General features: G+C 43.2%; 1 protein-coding gene across 2 annotated transcripts in view; it reads left to right on the top strand.

Annotated features, from left to right (window-relative positions):
- Positions 1-6,358: 6,358 nt before the first annotated feature.
- Positions 6,359-22,987, top strand: part of SEPTIN4 (septin 4) — a 133,029-nt gene continuing 116,400 nt past the window's right edge. Inside the window, exon 1 of one of the 2 annotated variants that reach the window (XM_075335370.1) lies at positions 6,359-6,828. In XM_075335370.1, coding sequence (XP_075191485.1) covers positions 6,826-6,828 — 3 coding nt within the window. In that variant the 5' untranslated portion in view covers positions 6,359-6,825. The remainder of the gene's footprint in view (positions 6,829-22,987) is intronic. The other variant, XM_075335369.1, reaches the window with a different exon arrangement.

Here is a 22,987-nt window from a genome sequence, read left to right as displayed (position 1 = left end):
AATCAGTTACCTGTCCTGTGCTGTTCTATCTAGGAAGTCGGGCCTCACCTTTGCTACTCTATATTTCCTATCTGTGTATTGTGTTTTCTTACATCACCATTGGCTTTATATGTTGGGGACTTGCTATTCCTTTGGGGACTACTCTGAGGCAAGATAGGTTTCCTCATTTCTATCTGTGAGGTGTAGTAAGTTTCTCCAGCTGAGACTTGGCATCTAGGTGTGTTTAGGAATGCTCCACGGCTACTTCTAGTGTGATATGACAGTTAGGGGATTGCGGTCAGCTCAGGTTCCAACTACTCTTGTGTTTTTTCTGCTGATGGGATTTTGTGATCATCCACGGTGACCAGAACATAACAACAGACCATGCAATGCAACATAGCTGGAGAAATAGACATGAACTGCACATTCAACCACCGCCACAGCGACATTACACCAGCAGCGCAGGTGACCAGCTCCTTTCACAGGGTATTTGTGCTGTGTGGTAGCCATTGTTGTGGTGGTTTTCTGTCATGGGGCGGTGTGGCCTGGAGTCATGGGGGCTTAGTCTTGCAGCTTGGGTGTTGTGAGGCACCAGGTCACCTGCCCTGCTGGTGCACTGTTGCAGCGGTGGTTGGTGCCGCTACTTTAACTCTTCAAATAAGGTAGGGACCCACTCAGATGTTCGCTGTGTTGTGGCAGTGGTCTTCATACAGTCTGATCAGAATGTTAAACCAAGAACCTCATGTTCAGGTATATACATTTTTGCCTAGCGACATTAGATCAAAGTATGATTTTTGAATTTGAGGTTCATGTCTTTTTCTCTAGCTATGTTGTCCTACACAGAAATAAGCCGAAATAGCTAATAGTGAAATGATTCAGAGGAATCTGTCAGTAGTGGGCCGGACATAGATATCCCAGAAAATCTGCCTCCAGAGCTTATTTTAAATGGAAAAGGGAGTTACGAATGTAAGACATGTAGTGACTGACAGTCTGCTCTTATAAATACAGAAATAATTGTAGGTAAATTCCAGCACCAAATAGGATACCATCCAGAAATTGTGTAAAAGCAGAAAAATCTTTATTGGATATTCATATTAAAAATAGGCACACAATTAAAAGTCCATAAATAACACCTGACGCGTTTCGGATCTATAGATAAGATCCTTACTCATAGGTGATATTAACCACATAAAAAAAAATCAGATTTATAAAGACCAGAGGCAGAGAGATTCAAAACTAAAGTCCTGTTTTACTGGACTTCAGTTTTGAATCTCTGCCTCTGGGCTTGATAAATCTGTTTTTTATCTGGTCTGATCTTATTTATAGATCTGAAACGTGTCAGGTGTTATTTATGGACTTTTAATTGTGTGTCTATTTTTAACATGAAGATCCAATAAAGATTTTTCTACTTTTACACAATTTCTGTATGGTATCCTATTTGGTGCTGGAATTTACCTACAATTTTTTCTGTTGCTCTATCCTGGGAACCCTAATCCTGGTGTTATCCATGCATCATACTGGACTCACATTACAGGCATTACGGTAGGCTAAAACTTTTTTTTCTTTTCTCTTATAAGTACGCACAGGTCTGCAGTGAGAACTAACACAGTACACCAGAGCTGAACCTTGTCTCATTACAAGCATAAAAACATTTGCATTTGTCTTTTCACAGTGAAGTTATTACTTACAGCAAAGATGGAACTGCAGCTGTATATTACCTAGACCAAAAACTATTTCTCCATTTTTGGGAAGGGTGTGTGTGATGTGCTCCTCCTGCACCTGTGATGGCTCCGCCTAGTGGGGACTTAGCTGTATTCTGGTAGAGTAGTAGTCTTTTGGTCTGGGCAATATACAGCTGCAGTTCCATCTTTGCTGTAAGTAATGATATTTATTCCTCTTTTTTGTTGCTTTTTTATATTATATATAGTGTAGGGACCTACAAGCATGAGGTTTCCGTGACGAGGTTTGTAGGCTTCCGTTTTATGGCCATAACACCAACTAAAAATCTCAAATTTTTTGTACAGGATACAGCCAGGCCACTTTTTGTTAGACCTTGCATGTTAGAGTTCCTGTCCCTGTATGATGCGCAGTTTGAGTACGGCCTGGCAGCCCACCTGATCTAATAGTATGGGCGTCGCCTAATAGGCTGCGGGTTTGTGACTGTGCATCTGCAAGTGTGATCAGCGCACTATGCAAGCCATCAGTGTGCAGTGTTACCATCCAGCAATCGCCCCCTCCATGTTTTGGAAGTGTGTGTGTGATTTACTTCTCCTGCACCTGTGATGCCTCCACCTAGTGGAGGCTTAGCTGTATCCTGCTGGAGTAGTAGTTTTTGGCCTAGGTAATGTACAGCTGCAGTTCCATCTTTGCTGTAAGTAATGATATTTCTTCCTCTTTTTTGTTGCTTTTTTATATTATGCACAGTGAAGTTAACACTGCTGTACTGCCCTCCCCCCACACTGTCTGCCTGTGAGATGGAAGCTGAACGACTATGAGAGGACAACTGCAAATGTGTTTGTAGTGTTTGTAATGAGACAAGGTTAAACTCTGCTGTACTGTGTTGGTTATAAAACCAGAAAGCTTTGCAGCTGAGTTGACAACAGTATGAGAGTACAACTATACAGTAGATGCAAACATGTTTGTAATGATACAAAAGTCACTTCTGTACTGTTAGTTTTAATCTCACTGCAGAGCTGTGTGTGATTATGAAAGCAGAATGTCAGTCATTATATGTATAACACTGATAACGATTCCTTTCATTTACAATAAGGTTTGGAGGAAGATTCTCGAGGAGATTTATGTCCGACTCATAGATCTTAACAGCTCATTTACATATTTAATAAACGTGGATTTCTCGGGAATTAAAGATTAGATCGCAGATATCATGGTATAATTTTATTCAACTTTTTTGACCTGTATGTCCATTTAGATGGCTTAGGAGGGAAAATGCTACTAACAGATTCCCTTTAATCTTTATTGAATTATTACAAAACTAAAACAACCATAGTAAAGTTTAAAAAATTGTTTAAAAGAACTGAGAGTCCTCAGTGGTTGATACCTTTTAATGGCTAACTGAAAAGATGGTAATAATAGCAAGCTTTCGAGACTACTCAGGTCTCTTCATCAGGCATGGTATAACACAAAATCTGAAGGGTCACATATTTATACACAACAGGACATAGAATAGTGCAGAAAAAAAACAAAACAAAAAAAAAAAAACAAGTTACATGAAACAGAACTGTTCTGTTTCATGTAACTTGTTTTTTTTTTGTTTTGTTTTTTTTCTGCACTATTCTATGTCCTGTTGTGTATAAATATGTGACCCTTCAGATTTTGTGTTATACCATGCCTGATGAAGAGACCTGAGTAGTCTCGAAAGCTTGCTGTTATTACCATCTTTTCAGTTAGCCATTAAAAGGTATCAACCACTGAGGACTCTCAGTTCTTTTAAACAATTTTTTATCTGTACTGGCTAACACGGTACAAAGATATATTTTACCTGTATCATAGTAAAGTTTGTAACTCAAGGAAGATTGGTGACATGCTTGAGCAAAGACAGACCGTATCAGCATACAAATAAATCAATATAAATAGAATCCAAGACCATGAAAAACCATAGTTCAAAAGTACATAGGGTGCAATTCATCAAAGCCTTTACGTCACAGAAAAATATACCTAGCTGCAATCGTGCAGCCAGGATTTGGTTTGGACAACATGAGCCAACCAACTCATTCCCTTTAATGCACCACTCCAGTATTTTTATTTGTTTTTTTTTTACCGCTGGAGTGGTGCTTTACCTAAGGTTACTGCCCCTAATACTCACACTACAGCATCTTTACCTTTTACCTTTTGAGCAGGGAAAATCAAAGTATTGTAGTGCGCATGTGCGGAACCTCAATGCCGGCTATTGTGGATGAAGTTGGACACGTCATCAACACTAGCTTCAGAAGAAGGAGGACAAAGATGGCTGAAAGAGGAGGTGCCGCACCCGGAGAGACACCCATCTGACCCATCTGCTTCGCAGCAACCGTAAGGTAAGATAAGTATTATAAAGTGTTTATGTTCTACACAGCGGCCTGGGCTCTTATATACAGTATTCTGGAATACTGCATATAAGGGGTACTTTGCACACTACGACATCGCAGCTGCGATGTCGGTGGGGTCAAATCGATAGTGACGCACATCCGGCCTCGTTGTCGATATCGTAGTGTGTAAATCCTTTTTGATACGATTAACGAGCGCAAAAGCGTCGTAATCATATCATCGGTGTAGTGTCTGACATTTTCATAATTGCGCGGCAGTGACGGTACGATGTTGTTCCTCATTCCCCTGCGGCAGCACACATCGCTGTGTGAGAAGCCGCAGGAGCGTGGAACATCAGCTTACTTGCGTCACCGCGGCTCACACCGGCTATGCGGAAGGACGGAGGTGGGCGGGATGTTTACGTCTCGCTCATCTCCGCCCCTCCGCTTCTATTGGTAGCCTGCCGTGTGACGTCGCTGTGACACCGCACGACCCGCCCCCTTAAGAAGGAGGCGGGTCGCCGGCCAGAGCGATGTCGCAGGGCAGGTGAGTCCATGTGAAGCTGCCGTAGCGATAATGTTCGCTATGGCAGCTATCACAAGTTATCGCTGCTGCGACGGGGGCGGGGACTATCGCGCTCGGCATCGCAAGCATTGGCTTGCGATGTCGTAGTGTGCAAAGTACCCCTGAGAGTCCACTGGTGGTGGCCGCAGCTTATAGGCCCCAAATCTGGTGACAGGTTCCCTTTAAAAAGAGGAAAATTGCAAATTTTGCTTATTTTAACAAACATGTTGCAATTTCACTCACTTAGGCCCGTATCACACGTCAGTGAAAAACACAGACGTTCTTCACTGACGTGTAAAACACGCACATGTCCCTCCGTGTTCCGTGATTCACGGCACACGTGGGTTGTCCATGTGCAATCCGTGATCCGTGATCCCGTGATTGCACATGGACATTACTCACCTGCCTTCACTACTGCTGTCCATGGTGCTGAACTCCTCGGGTCTGCAGCGTCCGCCCACCGCTCTCAGCAGCTACTTCCTGGTCGGATTTTCCTGCTCTCATGAATATTCATGAGCCAGGCAGAAGCTGCCGAGAGCAGAGGCTGCACAGCGAATCGCAGGCAAGGTAAGTTGAAAATATTTAATATTTAATATGTCCGTGATTTTCTGGTACGTGTTTCACTGATCACACACGAATCACACCATAGTGTGGTCCGTGGGTTATCAGTGATGCCAGAAAAAAACTGACTTTTCTCCGTGTAGAACCACGGCCACGGGTGCACGCTGCACGGAGACACGTTCAGTGAAAAATCACTGATGTGTGAGCAGACCCATTGATTATAATGGGTCTGCGTATGTCAATGATTCTGGTACGTTTTAAAAAAAAGCACAAACGTACCAGAATCACTGACGTGTGAAACAGGCCTTATGATGAGAAAAGGTATACTGAACACAAGGCCACCAACATTAATTTTGCAGTAAATATTTCTCTTCTAAAGACCTAATAGGCTGAATTTCCTTACTAAATCATCTGATGACAGGGGCGGACATATCACTGGTGCAGCCTGAGGCCCAAGAAGTGACTGGGGCCTTTATCTCCTCCAAATCAGCACACAGCGACTGTCATAGACAGAACTATTGGATTACAAAGGGCCCATGTACTGTTCTTGCACAGGGGCCCAAGAGGTGTGGTGGCCCATTAGCTACTCCATATCAGCACACAACCGACTGTCATAGACAGAACTATTGGATTACAAAGGGCCCATGTACTGTTCTTTCACAGGGGCCCAAGAGGTTGGGTGGCCCATTACCTACTCCATATCAGCACACAACCGACTGTCATAGACAGAACTATTGGATTACAAAGGGCCCATGTACTGTTCTTGCACAGGGACCCAAAAGGTGAGGGTGCCAATTACTACCCCCAAATCAGCACACAGCGACTATCATAGACAGAACTACTAGACTGCAAAGGGCCCATGTACTGTTCTTGCACAGGGACCCAAGAGGTGAGGAGGACCATTACCACCTCCAAATCAGCAAACAATGACAGTCATAGAAAGAACTATTGGACTGCATAGGGCCTATATACTATTGTTGCACATGGGCCCCTTTTTGTCCGTATCTGTCACTGTCTGATGATAAAGCCAATAAAGTACAATATTATAATAGTACAATCATGCTTTTTCATCATCATGATCATCATCATCGTTGTCATCATCACCATCATCTTCATCATTATCATGATTATCATGATGATCATTATCATCATCATCGTCATTATTGTCGCCATCATCATCGTCATTGTCATTATCATTGTCATCATCGTCGTCGTCATCGACATCATCATCATAACCATCATCATCGTCATCATGATCCTGGACAGAGTTTCCAGAAGACAAGGTGCTGCTTAATATGCAAAATCTTGAAAGAGAAACAGGAGAGAGAGAGAGATGGAAATAAGGAGAGAATGAAACAGAAACAGGAGGAAAAAAGCAGCTGTCAGTGACCCAGAGCCAAGCAATAGACTCAGCAATCTAAGGAGCTACCATCCCTCCCTGCCCCCAGCTAATCAGTCCAAGTAGAAGGCAGAGTCTTACATGGATGCAGAGAATAATAGCCAGAGGGACCAGCACAAACTCACTTTAGTGTTTTGCTAGAATGCACTCTGTTAGGTCTTTATTGCCGTGTACATTATGCCAAGGGAAGAGCCATCAGGGCACAGGGGGTAGAATAACAGACTTGGCACTGTGACGTACTCTGGTATAGGAACTGAAAGGCTGATAGAAGAAGAGAGAGGAGTCTCACACTGCAGCAAATGGTAAGGACGTCTTCTGTTATTTCTTCTCTTTGCCAGAGCCACAAGGAGAGATTATTATAAAATCCAGGCAGGATTATGTGTAATGAGGCCTATTTAGTCTGCATTGAAGGGGCAGATTACGTGGTGGTTTGTGTGGAGGTTTATAGCCACTGTGCAGGGCTACGAGAGAGTTTGTACTGTACATTTTACTGTTATTTATCCTGAAAACGATTCTAAGGATTAATTCAATCCTACTAATAACATTAAAAGTGTTTTCTGATGACTTCGCTATTGCTGAGTGGGTTAGGGATAGAACAGACCTATAGAAAACACATAAACTTTCCATAAATGCTGCATAAATCTGCATTTCACTATTGGGTCAGGTAAAGCGGTTTCTTTGCAGCAAAAAAAAAGTTAATAATTGGCCTTATTACCATGAATGTATAGTATTATAATTTGGAGCCAAGCAACATATATTGTAAAGGATATTGCATGCATTACCATAAGGATATAATATATACACATAGAAATGTGTATCATGAGAACAGGTAGAACAGCAGAATAGCCAGAAATCCATCACCTCTAAGCAGAACAGTTACCTGCTCTATATGCATCACAAGTTTACAGTTTACTATGTGCTATACAGCTTGTACTGCATGGTGCCTCCATCCTGCAGAGGTGTAGCAAGGCTTCAATGATTCCGTTCAGGGCTTGCACCCAGCACCAAGTTCACAGCCCCCCCCCCCCCCCCCCCCACAATCCCCCTTCACCGCCATCCTGCATTGAATTTCCAGGAATTTCTATAGTAATCTGAAATATAGAGAACCAATTCTTCCAGAATACAGAACAGCTCCTGACGTTTATATACAGTGCTGTTACATCGGTAGTACCGATTTGGTACTCTTCATATCTTTTGTAGTAGCAGCTTTTTGCTAATCTCCTTTGGAACAAGTTTTTTGCTGAATCAACAACTACTGATTAGACTCAGGGGCGGACATATCATTGGCGCAACCTGCGCAGCCTCACAGGGGCCCAAGAGGTCAGGGGACCCATTTCTACTTCCAAAGTCAGTGGAATTGTGCATTTTGATGAGTTATTGGACTGTAAATTTACTGTTTTTGCACAGGGGCCCTTTTCCGTCTGTATCAGCTATTGGATACACTGACATTTAAAGGGAACCTGTCACTAGATTTGTCGACTATAAGCTGCGGCCACCAGCAGTGGGCTCTTATATACAGCATTTATAATACTCACCTAAATGGTCGGTGCGGTGCAGATGGGTCAGATGGGTGTCTCCATTCTCCAGGTGCGACGCCTCCTCTTTCGGCCATCTTTATCCTCCTTCTTCTACGTCCTGCACACAGGAAGGCATTGAGGTCCTGCACAGTTGCACTTTGATCTGCCCTGAGCAGGCCAGATCAAAGTATTGTAGTGCGCATGTGCGGGACCTCAATGCTGGCCTGTGTGCATGACATGACGTAGCACGCATCATGCACCCAGGCTTCAGAAGAAGGAGGACAAAGATGGCCAAAAGAGGAGGCGCCGTACCCGGAGAACAGAGACACCCATCTGCCCATCTGACCCATCTGCACCATCATCACCATCTTCACTGATCATATAGGTAAGTATTATCGAATCATTTTTACGTTCTACACAGCGGCCTGGGCTCTTATATACAACATGTTAGAATACTGTATATAAGAGCCCACTGGTGGTGGCTGCAGCTTTTAGTCACCAAATCTGGTGACAGGTTCCTTTTAAAGAAAAGAGATTCTTTAGTAGCTGTAGTGTGCACTATAGAGTTAATACACAGCTGGAAAACTACATTATATACAACTCAAATACACAGTTTTTCTTTTGAAAAAAAAATTACACATTTGAGATCAGTAAATCAATGTTGAACAGAAAAACTTTCCTTTTCCCAAAATTGTTTTCTTTTTTTGTAGAAACTGAGATAAATATTATATGAGATAATATCATATCTAATGATATGTGAGCATACCCTGCAACCGATCAAGCATTGGGGTGCTCGAGATTTGCGATACTTGATCGAGTATCTGCTCGGGCACAATGCTCGAGTCCTTGTCCTGCATGTGTCATGGCTTTGTTTCAGCCACTAAACATGTGTAGTCACATGTAGTCACGTTGACTACTTGCATTACAGTGATTGGCTGCTGCATAGCGTCAATGGGTCTATAGAAGAACTGGTGACATCAAGCTCAACGCACTGTACAATTGAAACCAGAAGTTTACATACACTATTTAAAAAGACACATCTGAATGTTCTTTTCAATATCTAACATGAAATCCAAATAAAACTTTCCCATTTTAGGTCAATCAGGAACCAAAATTATTTATATTTGCCAAATGCCAGAATAATAAGAGAGAGAGAGAGAGAATGTTTTAAGGTATTTTTATTACTTTCTGAAAAGTCAAAAGTTTACATACTTTTCACTAGTATTTTGTAGCATTGCCCTTAACCTCTTTACAACAGCCTTATGGAAAAAAATAGCAGCAAGAAAGGGTACTTATTCTGATCCACCGTTTTAAAGCAGTGGCAAGAAAAAAGTGAATACCCGCCCCCCACCGTCAGAAAATCTAGCTAACTTAGACCCTGGAGATCATAATTCAGGCCATGTTTCTCCGGTCTCTGGTAACGTGATCACCATTATGCCCATATCAACCTCATATATTACCCCATTTGCCACCGCACCACGGCAAAGGGATGAGCTGGTCCGAAGCGCCAGGATTTGCACATCTAATGGATGTGCCACTTTTGGGGCGGCTGTAGTCTGCTATTTTTAGGCTGGGAAGGGCCAAATAACCAAGGCCAAATGTGGGGTGCCCTCCATTTTAGAATACCAGCCAAGGTAAAGCTGCCAGCTGTGGTCTGCAGCGGTCTGCTTTACCCTAGCTGGATGTAAAAAATGGGGGGGACACCTTGTCATTTTTTAAAATAATTTATTTTTGGGGCTAAATATAAAAGCTAAACACCCTTTAATGTCACTTGAAAGTCACTAAAGGGTGCCAGATCACAATATCTAGGGGGGTGGGACATTATATATGTGTTTGACATCTATGTATCCATCCATCCATCCTAGCTTTTTAGGGTGCCCACAATTAGGGTTTGCAACATTTTGGACTCAGAGTGTTTTCACTGTGTCCAAAATGCTGCATTGTGCAGTACAAGCGCAGCAGAACGATTTTTAGAAATCTCCTGCCCACTGTGCTTCTTTTCCCTGTAGCATAAACTGACCAGTAGCATGGCTTCCTGAGCCTTAGCATGTCAATTTATGCTGTAAAGACAAGAGTTTTCTCCGCAGGGAAGATAGAACTAAAGTCCACAGCGGTCTGAACACGGATCGTGGGCACGGGCACCTGCATTCTCCTGTGAACATCACTCGCATCTTCGCAAGAGGGATAACACTGTGTACTAGACGCAGTGTCGTTGGATCGTGGGCACATAGCCTAAAAGTGAGAAGTTTGGCACTACAGCAACATTCTTGTGAAGTACTTGTGGATTCAAAATGCTCACTATACCCCTGAATAAAATCCTTGCAGGGTCTAGTTTAAAAAATGGGGTCACCTATGGGGGTTTCTGCTGTATAGGTACCCTAGGGGCCCTACAAATGCAATATGGTGACCGCAATTTATTTAAATTATTCCAAAATTCAAATGCTGCTCCTTCTGTTCGGAACCCTACTGTTTGTCCTAACACTGCACTCATAAGACATGGGGGTAAACGTTTTGGTGTTTCCTCTTGAAAAAGTGAGTAAGCAACATTTTTGTGAAAAAAAATGAAATTTTTCAATATGACAACTTAAGGTTATCAAATTCTGTGAAGTACCTATGGCTTCAAAATGCTCACTATACCCCTGGATAAAATCCTTGTGGGGTCTAGTTTCCAGAATGGAGTCACTTATGGGGAAGCTCTACTGTTTAGGCACCTCAGGAGCTCTCCAAACGTGACATGATGTCCGCTAATGATTCCAGACAATTTTAGTCAAATTGCGCACCTTCCCTTTTCGAGCATTGCCATGTGCACAAACAGTTGATTTCCACCACATATGAGATATCATAGAACTCAAGGAGAAATTGCACAAAAAAAATGTATGGTGAATTTTTTCCTGTTACCCTTGGGAAAATAAAGCTATCTGGTTGAAGTAACTATGTTGTGGTAAAAAAAATGTTTTTATTTTTATGACTTAACGTAATAAAATTCTGTGAAGCCCCCGGGGGTTCAAAGTTCTCACTAAACATCTAGATAAATTCATTGAGGTTTTAGTTTTCAAAATAACGTCACATGTGAGGGAGCTCCACTGTTTAGGCACTTCAGGAGCTCTCCATAAGTGACTTTGCGTCCGCTAATGATTCCAGCCAATTTTACAGTCAACTGCCGCTTTTTCCCTTTTTGAGCCTTGCCATGCACACAGTTGATTTCCACCACATGTAATGTATCACATGTAATGTAATGTACTCAGGAGAAATTGCACAATTAATTATATTGAGGCATTTTTTCCTGATACTCTTGTGGAAAAAAAAAGCTGTCTGATTAAAGTAACAATTTTGTGATAAAAATGTACCATATTTTGTTTATTTTCACGGCTCAACGTTATAAAACCCTGGGGGTTCAGGGTACTCACTAAGCATCTAGATAAGTTCCTTAAGGGGTCTAGTTTCCAAAATGGGGTCACTTGTTGGGGGTTTCTACTTTTTAGGTACCTTAGAAGCCCTACAATTGCAACATAGTACCTGCAATCTTTTTTAGCCAAATGTGCTTTCCAAAATTCAAATATTGCTCCTTTCATTAAGAGCCTTCACATTTGTCCAAACAGAGGTTTCTGACTACATGTGGAGTATACGAAAGTGGATAACAAACTGTAGGGTACACTTTTTGGTGTTATCTCTTGAAAATTTGGTGCTAAAGCAACATTTTTGTGAAAAAGATGAAAATTTTCAATATGATGACCTAATGTTATCAAATACTGAGAAGTACCTGTGGGTTCAAAATGCTCAGTATACCCCTAGATAAAATCCTTGAGGGGTCTAGTTTCCAAAATAAGGTCTTTTGTGGGAGTTTTCAGCTGTTTAGGTACCTTATGGGCCCAGCAAATGCAACATGGTGCCCGCAATCTACTTCAGCCAAATTTGTGTACCAAAATTTGAATATTGCTCCTTCTGTTCCGGGCCGTCCCATTTGTCAAAACAGAGGTTTCTGACCACATGTGAGGTACAGTATCAGCGTCCTCAGAAGAAACTGGGTAACAGATTTTGGGGTCCATATTGTTGTGTTATTTCTTCTAAAAGTGAATAAATTGGGGCTATAGCAACATTTTTAGGTAAAATAATTATTTTAGTTTTTTTTTTTCATTCCACATCACTTTAGTTCCTGTGAAGCACCTAAAGGGGTAACAACTTCTTGGGTGTGGTTTTGAATACTTTGAGGGGGTGCAGGTTTTAGAATGGTGTCACTTTTGGGTATTTTCTTTCACATAGGCCTCTCAAAGTCACGTCAAATCTGATGTGGTCCCTAAAAAATGGTTTTGTTGAAAAAATTAGAAATTGCTGATGAACTTTAAACCCTTCTAACTTCCTTACCACCAAAAATTATGTTACAAAAATTGCACTGATGTAAAGTAGACATGTGGGAAATATAATTTAACTATTTTGTGTGACATAACTTTCTGGTTTAAGGGCATAATAATAATTAATAGTTTGAAATTTACAGAATTTTCAAACGTTTTGTCAAATTTCAGATTTTTCCCAAATAAAAGCAAAACATATCTTCCTAATTTTATAACTATCCTGAACTACAATAAGTCATGAAAAAAACTATGTCAGAATCACCAGGATCTGTTAAAGCATTCTACAGTTAGTCTTTGAAAGTGACAATGGTTAGAATTGCAAAAAATGGCCTCATTATTAAGTACAAGATTGGCTTTGTCCTTAAGGAGTTAAACTGTATGACTTGGGTAAAACATTCTGGATGTCCTTCCACAAGTTTCTCTCAATAGTTGGTAGGAATTTGGGCCCATTCCTCCTGACAGAACTGGTGTAAATGAGCCATGTTTCTATGTTGCCTTTCTTCCACCTGACTTTTCAGCTTTGCCCATATATTTACAATAGGATTGACATCAGGGTTTTGTGATGGCCACTCCAAAACATTGACTTTTTTATCCTTAAGCCACTTTGTAACCAGTTTGGTAGTATGCTTCGGGTCCTTATGCATTTGGAAGACCCATTTCCGCCGAAGCTTTAAGTCCTGGCTGATGTCTTGAGATGTTGCTTCAGTATTGACACTTAATCTTCTTTCCTCATGATGCCATCTATTTTGTAAAGTGCACCAGTCAATCCTGCAGCAAAACAACCCCACAACATGATGCTGCCACCCCCATTTTCACAGTTGGGATGTTGTTCTTAGGCTTCAAAGCCTCTCCCTTTTTCCTCCAAATGTAATGATGGTATTTACGGCCAAACAGTTCAATTTTAGTTTTGTCAGACCACAGGACAAGTCTCCAAAAATGAAGGTCTTTGTTCCTGGGTGCATTGCAAACATTAATCTGTTTTTTTGTTATGTTTCTTTTGGAGTAATGGCTTCTTCCTGGCAGATTGGCCTTTCAGTCCATGTTGATACAGTACCCATTTCACTGTGGATAATGACCCCAGGACCTCTCCCCTCCACTTCCTCCTTCGTTCTCCTCCTAACCCGTTCTCCTTAGTTTCACTTTCTGCACTCCGTTCTAAGTGTCCAACCACTAACTAGCCCCACCTCCAGACTGGGTCTGGGACTGTGCTCTCCCTAAGGTGCAACTCGCCATAACCACGGCCTGATGAAGTGTAGCTATATCAAGAGTGTGTGTGTACTGTGGTCTGTGTGCTGCTTCTTACCAGGGATGAGGTTCCACACCTCTGGCTGAGGTGCAGTACCTCTGTGGCGACTGGACACTCAGGGGCACCACACAACTAATTACACGCGCCGGTGGATGGTCAAAGCAGTGAATATTCAATTGTTGGGCCTGGAAGGGAAAGCGTGACCAGGAAGGAGTGTGGCGCCATGACACAGCTTTGGTGAGTACACCGCGCTCGCTCCTACCACCCTAACCTTTCCACCAACATTTTTAATCTCTGGATTCTGGTCCCCATAGATTTATATGGGTACCGGATTCCAGAGCGGATCTGTTTTTTTTTTTTATTTAGCATGGACTCGCCGGTCCCGTGTTTTTGCGAGTTCAACCAACTCCAATCGTAAGCCATATCACAAATCCAAAATCTATCTACTCTTTCTCTTCTTAGTACTACTTCTTTCAGGTGAAAGAATATAGAAACCCTGCTAACCTTATTAACATTAGTTATACACCTTCATCTTCCTCTTTTGTGTATCTAGAATCCATGGTCTGTATGCAACAAGCTTCCTTACTTTCAGAACTACTTTCTCAATAAACTCTCTTAATCTGCTGGCCATCACTGAAACCTGGATTCAAGATTCTATCCTTCACGCTCACAAATCCTCTCCCACCTCAGCACATTTCCACCTATCACACACTGCGAAATCTACAGGCCATTGACCCTCATACACTTACAGCCTCTCTATACTCATCACTTTTTCCAATCTCCTTCTTTTCCTATCTGCATCTGGCCGTAAATCACTACAATGACACTCTCAGAAGCACACTGGACCGAGTAGTGCCCCTCACCCTCAGAACCTCCAACCACAGAGTAAAACAGCCCTTGCTCACATCGCAAGCTCGAATTATACAGCGATGCCGGAGTTCTCCATAAAAGCTCAACACCTTTCACTCCCTCCTCAGTCCTAAAGTGCAACCCTCTATCATAGACCTTATTCCCATCCCTACTCACATCCCGTCTGGCTCACTCTCTACATTTGACCCAATCACAGAAGATGAAGTCTCCACACTCCTCTCTTCCTCATGTGCTACTACTTGCGCTACAGACCCCTTTCCCTCACACCTACTCCATTCCCTCTCTCCAATCATCACTACTTATCTAACAAAAATCTTTAGGCCCTGTGCGCACTGGAAAACGGAATTTTCTCAAGAAAATTCCGCAAGCACTGAAAAATTACCGCACCCGCGGAAAAAAAAACCGCACTGAAATCCGCATGCGTTTTGCCGCGTTTTGTTGCGGTTTTTGTGCGGTTTTGGTGCGGTTTTTCCGCAGGTTGGTACATGTGTTTTAATGCATTCAATGCAATAAAGCACATTGTGGAAAAAAAAAAAAAAAAGTAATTTCATTCTGAGATAGATAGATGGATAGATAGATAAATAGATAGATAGATGACACATCAATGCAGTTCTCCCGTGCGGTAATGTGTTCACATTACCGGCTGTGAGAAATGACCTGTAATTACCCCTGTAGTCTCGTTGCGAGGCTGCATTCTGTACAGTGTCAGTCGCGGCTGCATGCTAGCATCGTAGGACGTGGATTACGCCGCAGCTGTGTGTTTGGGAGGGGTTAATAAAGGGGTGAAACGGGCTTTTTTGTGTTTTATTTAAAATAAAGGATTTTTCGGTGTGTGTTTTTTCACTTTAATTACGGGTTTTAATCATGAAAGCTGTCTCATAGACGCTACCATAATTAAAAGCCGGGACTTAAATGGCAGTGATCCGCTGTCATTTAACTCGTTATTACCTGGATTGCCACTGCATCACGGCATCTTGAAGAGTCGGGGACACTCCGGGACTGCCTCATCATGGATGAGACAGTCCCGGGGCAGCGGCGGGCTGATATTCTCGGCTGCGGGAGGGGAGGGCATTAACCCTGGCCCTCGCCCTCCCCAGCCTGAGAATACCGGGCCGCCACTGTGTGTTTACCTCGGCTGGAAGGTAAAAATACGGCAGAGCCCGCGTTTGTTTATTTTTATATGTCCATTTGATTTCTATGTGTATTCTGTATGTCTGTGTGTGAGTGTGATCTGCGTGTATTCTATGTTTGTGATGTGTGTTTACTCTCTGCTCTGCTTCCTCTTCCTGTCATAATGACATCACTTCCGTGCAAACCGCAGGCAGTGATGAGACATTATGTCCCGAAAACGCTAAATACCGGAGGGAATAACGCAGGAAAACGCAATGAACCGCACAGAATTTGCTGCCTGCGTTATTCCCTGTGGGATTTCACGCTAACATTGCAGTCAATGGAGTGAAATGCCACAGCGACGTGTGGAAATGAAGTGACATGCAATTGTTTTTGCTGTGGGATTCCTGCAGCAAAACATGCAGCTGTTAAAATCCACATAGTGCGCACAGCATTTTTTTCCCATAGGTTTTGCTGGTGAATCACTGCAGAGATGTTATGAACATAACATGCAGCGAAACATGCAACAAAACCGCAGGATATCTGCGGCAAAAAACGGCAAGTGTGCACAGGGCCTTAATCTCTCTCTCTCTTCTGGTATCTTCCCCTCCTCCTTTAAACACTCTATCATTACTCCATTATTTTTTTTTTAAAAAAACCCATCCTGCACAAATACTACAGACCAGTTTCCAATCTTCCCTTCATCTCTAAACTCTTGGAGCGCCTGGTCTACTCTCACCCGTTACCTCTTCACTCACTCCCTTCTAGATCCATGACAGTCTGGCTTCTGACCCCTACATTCTACAGAATCTGCCCTCATCAAACTGACCAATGACCTTTTGGCAGCAAAACGTAATGGTGACTACTCTCTCCTACTCGCTATACTCCACTCAATTGGCCTAAAGGATACCTCCTGGTTCTCTTCCTATCTTTCTGACTGCTCTTTCGGTGTATCATTTGCTGGCTCCATATCTTCTTCTCTTGCTCTCACTTTTGGGGTCCCACATGATTCAGTCTTTGGCCCTCTTCTTTTCTCTCTCTCTCTACACTGCCCCAGTTGGACAGACCATCAGCAAATTTGGCTTTCAGTACCATCTTTATGCTGATGACACACAACATTCAATTCATCCCCTGACCTCACCCCCGCTGTACTACAGAACACCAGGGACTGTCTGTCGGCAGTTTCCAACATCATGTCTGCCCTCTATCTGAAACTTAACCTTTCCAAAACTGAACTTTTTCTACTCCTATTGTCTACTAACCTCCCTAATCCTGACATCTCCCTCTCTGTGTGCAGCAACACGATAACGCCTAGGCCACAGGCTCACTGTCTGGGTGTTATGCTTGACACAGATCTTTCATTCACCTCCTATATACAATCTCTTACCCAAAATTGTCGCCTGCACCTGAAGAACATCTCTAGAATCCGCCCCTTTCTCACCATGGAAACAACAAAACCCCTCACTGTGACCCTGATCCACTCCTGCCTTGATTACTGTAATTCTCTACTTATTGGGCTCCCCATCACTAGACTTTCTTTCTCCAGTCCATCCTTAATGCTGCAGCCAGGGTCATCCATCTGGCTTATTGTTACTTGGATGCTTCCGCCCTGTGCTAGTCATTGCACTGGCTGCCCATACATTATAGGATCCAATTTAAATGGATTCTTCTCACCCACAAAGCTTTTGACAGTGCAGCACCCCCCTACATTTCCACCCTTATCTCTATCTATCATCTTACCTGTTCTCTACACTACGCAAATGACCTTCAACTAACATCCACACTATTCCAAACCTCCCACTCCCGACACCAAGACTTCTTCTGAGCTGCACCAATCATTTGGAATTCTCTACCCTAAGAAACTAGGCTGATCCACAACTTCCATTGCTTCAGACACTCCCTAAAAACACATTTTTTAAGACAGCCTGTCATCCTCCCTAATCAAAGTCAATTCATATATATCTCTTCCACTATTTCTCAGAACATAATTCTCCCTCAAACTCCACCGCACCCAAAAACATTACAAAGATTGGATGGTGACTGGCTCATGTAGCCTTTATCTAGCCCACATTTCTTCGAGATGGCTGGACCGTTGTTGTAAATAAGCACTTGTATCTCGTGTCACACCCACCTCACCTTGTAGACTGTAAGCTCTTATGAGCAGGGTTGTCTTTATTTTTCCTTTAATTAGTGTATCTTCTATAACAGTTCTGTTTGTTTGTATATGAACCTCTGAATTGTAAACCGCTGTGTTGGCGCTATAGAAATAAAGAGGAATAATCCCTTTTTCTTTAGGACCCTGCGGATTTCCTCACCTTTCAGATGTTAATCATCAGCACTTCCATTTGTGTCTTCAAATACTCTCATTCCCCTTGCTGTTTCCTGTTGATAGGTTTAAAAACAAGTATAGGTTTTTAGTGCAAGCAGTTGGCTTGTATTCATCTGGAGAAACTTTGTTGTTGTTGCACTTCCTCTCCCTGAGTCATCTGGAGATAAGCTATTTGTATACTTTCCCCTGTGTGTATTCCTTGTGTGTTCTTTACTATTTAGTGGGGTTGACTAAGCACTCATCCCATCTGTTCCCTACCTAGTTCCCAGCTCAGGGTTAGCCAGGGTCAGGTATCCTGCTTGGCGCAAAGGTGAGGAGAACGGAACCTATCTAGGGTGGTGAGGGAAGCAAGGGGTAAGTTTGGTCAGGGGTCACCATCTCCCCTTCACTATACACAGGGTTTCCCATCCCAATTATCATCCGCTTGGTACTTCCACAAACCTAGCATGACAGAACCTGAGGAGGAGGAAGAGGAACAAAAGATAGTTGTCTGATCTACAGAGGGTACTACCTCCCTTCCCTACTCATGCTACAAGGAGAACTTTCCATTACTCCTTCCTGAGGTGGTGAAGGCTACAAAAAGGGTGCAGTACCAAAAAAAACCTTAGTTGAAGAATTGGTCAAAAGATTCCAACCTGACAATGCAGGGAGCAGAGGTCAGAGTTTTTGGGGGCAACCAAAAAGGAGAGGAGGCAGACACACAGCAGGACCTACAGAGGCAGGGGAACACTATCATATATCTGGGACAGTTTCATTAGACCCTCCCAGTGTCCAGGCAGTGATGTGCAGGGTACTCTGACAAGGAGGGAAAAGTTTATGAAGATGGTGGAGGATTACCTAGCAGACCGAACCACCATCCTCCGTGATTCCTCTGTGGCATTCAACTATTGGTTGGGTACCCAAGTGGGATACGTGGCATGAACTGTCGTTCTATGCGTTGCAAGTGCTGGCCTGCACTACCACTATCGTTCTGTATGTATGAGTATTTAGTGCCACAGGAGGCATAATAATTAGTGATGGGCGAACACAAACTGTAAAGTTCGAGGTCAGTACCGGACACATAGTGTCCGAGCACGGACTCTGGACACGTACTTCCAAGTTAAGTCTGTGTTACTGTTCTGGTTCAGCCACCCAGATAAAAAAGCACAATGGGGGTTAAAGCAGAACAACTGTTGTGAATGTCATCTGTGTGGGTGCTGTTTTGAACTCCCTCTGGTGGCCAAGAATGGTAGTGGAGCTGAATCTGAGCCTGTGACTCAGACAGGTGTCAGCGTTAATTGGGAATTAGGGAAGTCCTATTGCAAACAAGTCTGGTCTATATAGGAGAGCACTTTTTGTCTTGCTGGCGCCGGTTATAATTGTATATTCCTCAGTCTCTTTTCCTGGTTTGGAGTTCTCTCCGTCCCTGTTTTCCTGAGCAAGACTTCTGCAGATAAGGTCTCAGTTTTTTACTTGCTTCCTGGTTTACACCTTAGGGTGGTTGTTTTCCTTGTTTTGCTTTGTATCTGTTTTCTTGCAGGTGACGTTTTGTTTCTTTTGTGTTGTGAGCATGGGGGATCCACCTTTGCTAGCTCTCCAGCAGGAAAAGGGATTTTCTCTCTATTTAACTTGATTATTTGCTCTTCTGTATTTTTGTGTGTTTTTTGGTATTTTGTTCTCCCATTATTTATAAGAGTACCTGATCTAGTGGGGGTGAGGTCGTTCGACCTCCAGGGCCATTTTTACTACTAGGAGTTTGGTATTTTTCTATAGGGATTTTGCACTGACCACTGACCTTTGTATCAAGTTATTTGGGCTTCGCCTTTGCTAAATCTATTTTTCCTATCTGTGTATTGTGTTTTCCTACATCACCGTAACCTCTATATGTGGGGGGCTATCTACTGTACTTCTTTGGTGACTTCTCTGAGGCAAGATAGATTTCCTCATTTCTCTCTGCGAGGCGTAGCTAATTTCTTAGGCTGTGACGAGGTGTCTAGGTTTTTAGGAACGCTCCACGGCTACTTCTAGTGTGGTCTGATAGGGGATTGCGGTCAGCCCAACTTCCAACTACTCCTGTTTTCTTGGTGTTTTTTCACCAATGGGAGTTTTTTGTAATCTTCCACGGTTACCGGATCATAACAGACAACTATACTTACAAAATCTCTGCACGGCTGAAACACTGCTTCTTAGTCTGAATATTAATTCTCATGCCTGTTAGCTTTATCATGGCTGGGTATCAAAATTGGGGAGGACCGCATGCTGATTTTTAAAATTATTTATTTACATAATTAAAGATTAAGCCACATAGGGTCCCTCTTATTTTGATATGCAGCCAAGGGCTGAGGGCTGCAGCCTGTAGCCGTATGCTTTTATCTGCGCTGGGTATCAAAATATGAGGGGACCCTTCGCCAATGTATTTTTTTTTTACTCTATAGAGACTCAGACAGAATATGTGATTCCAATCAATCACAGACAAGCTGTCATGGTCTGACTGCAACCAATCACAGACGCTGGGCCTGCCCTTGGGTGGGGGAAGCAGTGAATATGTATTAGGTTTAATGAGCAGACCCGGAAATAGTGTTCCAGCCATGCGGGATACTCGGTAAGTATAATACTCCTGCTCTAATCCCCCTAGCTCTTTCTACCACCATTTTAAAGCACAATGTTTGGGTCCCCTTATACTTATATGGAAATCGGCGTTTGGGCAGATGTTCGAGTTCAAGAATGGTCCCGAATTTATTTTTTTTTAAATAAATAAATAAAGAAAGAAATCAATAAATATAAAATCCGGTTGAAAAATGCTATCCCTAGATTATATCTATACTATGGGGAGAATTATTAAAACTGTTGTTTCAGTTTTGTTGTGAAATGTGCCAAATTTATTAAGAGGTGCACTCCTTTTAATACATTTGGTACAGTTTGGATTGCCCTAAAGTCAGAAAATGTAATTAATGGATGTTATGATCAGGCGTTGACATAAGTTAAAAATTGTGCCCATTCCTGTGCTCAGTAATTGTAAAAATGTCACAAACCTGCTGGACCAACCCCTATAAGTTTTCATCTGCCCCACTTTTCAAAATTTGCAAAAGTTGAAAAACTTATTGCTCAGAGATAGCCTGCAATGTAGTTTGTAACTTTATGCTACAGGAGGGGCACTATACATCTTTCACTCCAATAAGCATATTACAGGCACAAAGATACAGTGTGTCTATGGCAGCCCCATCCTATTACAGTAAGAATAGCTAATGACCAGTGCTGGATCCCCAGGTGGTGCGGACACATGACCAGCACTGAAGGGTTATTGGAGGTGTCAGCTATGGCGACCATGTACACAAAGCAGATTATAGGATTTCCCTTAGACGTGCTGTTAGCAGTTGTGACTTATAATTTCACACTATGCTCACTTTATGAAAATCCCACGCATGGTTTCATCTTGTCATTATCAGAGAAAATAACCCCATTTAGTAATGGCTGTTAATATACAGTATGTTTATAATGTACTGATGCCACCCAGTGTTGTATGATGGAATTATACCTGTTAGGCCGGGGCCACACGGGGCACTACTGCGATGCTCGCATGTCACTCGGCTCGTGCTGGCAGCACAGCAGGAGCCGAGAGTCATGCTAGTATCCATGCGACTGAGGTCCGACTGTGCGAGCGGACCTCAGCTGCGGGGGGCGGGTCGACTCTGAGGAGGGGCGGGCCAGTGCTGCGGAGGGGCGGGCCGGCACGGAGGAGGGGAGGGATTTATCTCCCTCTCTCCTCCATAGCCGGCTATTGCGATTCTCGCTCTGCTCGTACGATATACCGGTGTACTGCGAGTGCAGTGCGATTATTCTCTCGCCTCATTCACTTGAATGGGTGTGAGAGAAAAGAGCCTCGCATTACAGTCGCAGCATGCTGCGATTGTTTTCTCGGTCCCATTAGGGCTGAGAAAATAATCGCTCATGTGCGCTGGCAAACTGGCTAAAATTAGTCCGAGTGGAATGCGATGCTTTATCGCACTCCACTCGCACCGATTTTCTCACCGTGTGGCTTAGACCTTACATTATTATTCATACACACTAAAAGTGACATGTAAAGGGAATCTGTCAGTAGGATCAATCTTTCTAAGCCATCTATATGGGCATGCAGGTCATAGGGAGCTGAATAAATTGATACCTTGGTATCTGCGATTCAATGTTCTATGCCAGAGATAGCCATGTTTTTCTTTTAAGTAAAGGAGCTTTTCCAGGCTATGGAATGAAAGATGTTAGACATGTAGCTAACAAAGAACAGTAGAGTTTTGTCTGTGTCACACCGAGTTTTGCACAAAATTCGCCGACTGTTGTTGAAGCCAGGCTGTCAGTCAGTAGTGGCCGTGCTTTCACGGGTTACCAGGCCGCAGCGCGGCCGGAGGTTAACCCCATGCCTCCCAGTCTGTGCTCCAATTAAAGGGGGGTTCTCATGTCTTCCACTCGCCGTCACATCATTCCTCTGAGACAGAAAGAAACACACACGGGAATTTCTTTTAAACAAACTCTGTTCACTAATAACAGTCTCGGCAAACAGGGCACCAGGATTGGTCCCACAGGGGTTCTCCTTAAACTTCACATCCACAGTTACTCAGTATAATTTGGTGGCTGGCTGCTTCCCTGGCACCTGTGTACCTTCGGGCACTCCTAGGCCCCTCATCCTCCTGGCAGACGTCACACTAGCACGGGAAAAGTCATTATAGCTGTTAAGCCCTTTCATCCCACCCACAGGGACTTGCATTCTGCCTGGAAGGGACTTACAGCGTGTTTCTCTTCAGTTATGCTTCGGCCGGGACCAGACGTACACTTTTCCAGAGGGTGCAACCAACCTTTAGTGATCAGGGAGGTTCTCAAGAGTATTCGCAGCAGGGGAACGGTCACCTTCCTGACTGGCCGGACTGTAACCACAGCAGGGTACGAGGTTCAGACAATCCTTCAGCTTAAGGATTCCTCGTTCCGCCGGTCCAGGATTGGCCCTTAGGGCCCAGTAATTCTGCACAACAGGGACTTTTCCTTGCACCTCAATTAACTGGACTGTAATAATGT

Source organism: Anomaloglossus baeobatrachus, chromosome 2 (genome assembly GCF_048569485.1).
Source record: "Anomaloglossus baeobatrachus isolate aAnoBae1 chromosome 2, aAnoBae1.hap1, whole genome shotgun sequence".
NCBI classification, from domain to species: Eukaryota; Metazoa; Chordata; class Amphibia; order Anura; family Aromobatidae; genus Anomaloglossus; species Anomaloglossus baeobatrachus.
The sequence above is the reverse complement of the archived record's forward strand: the minus strand, read 5'-3'. Positions and strand labels throughout refer to the sequence as shown.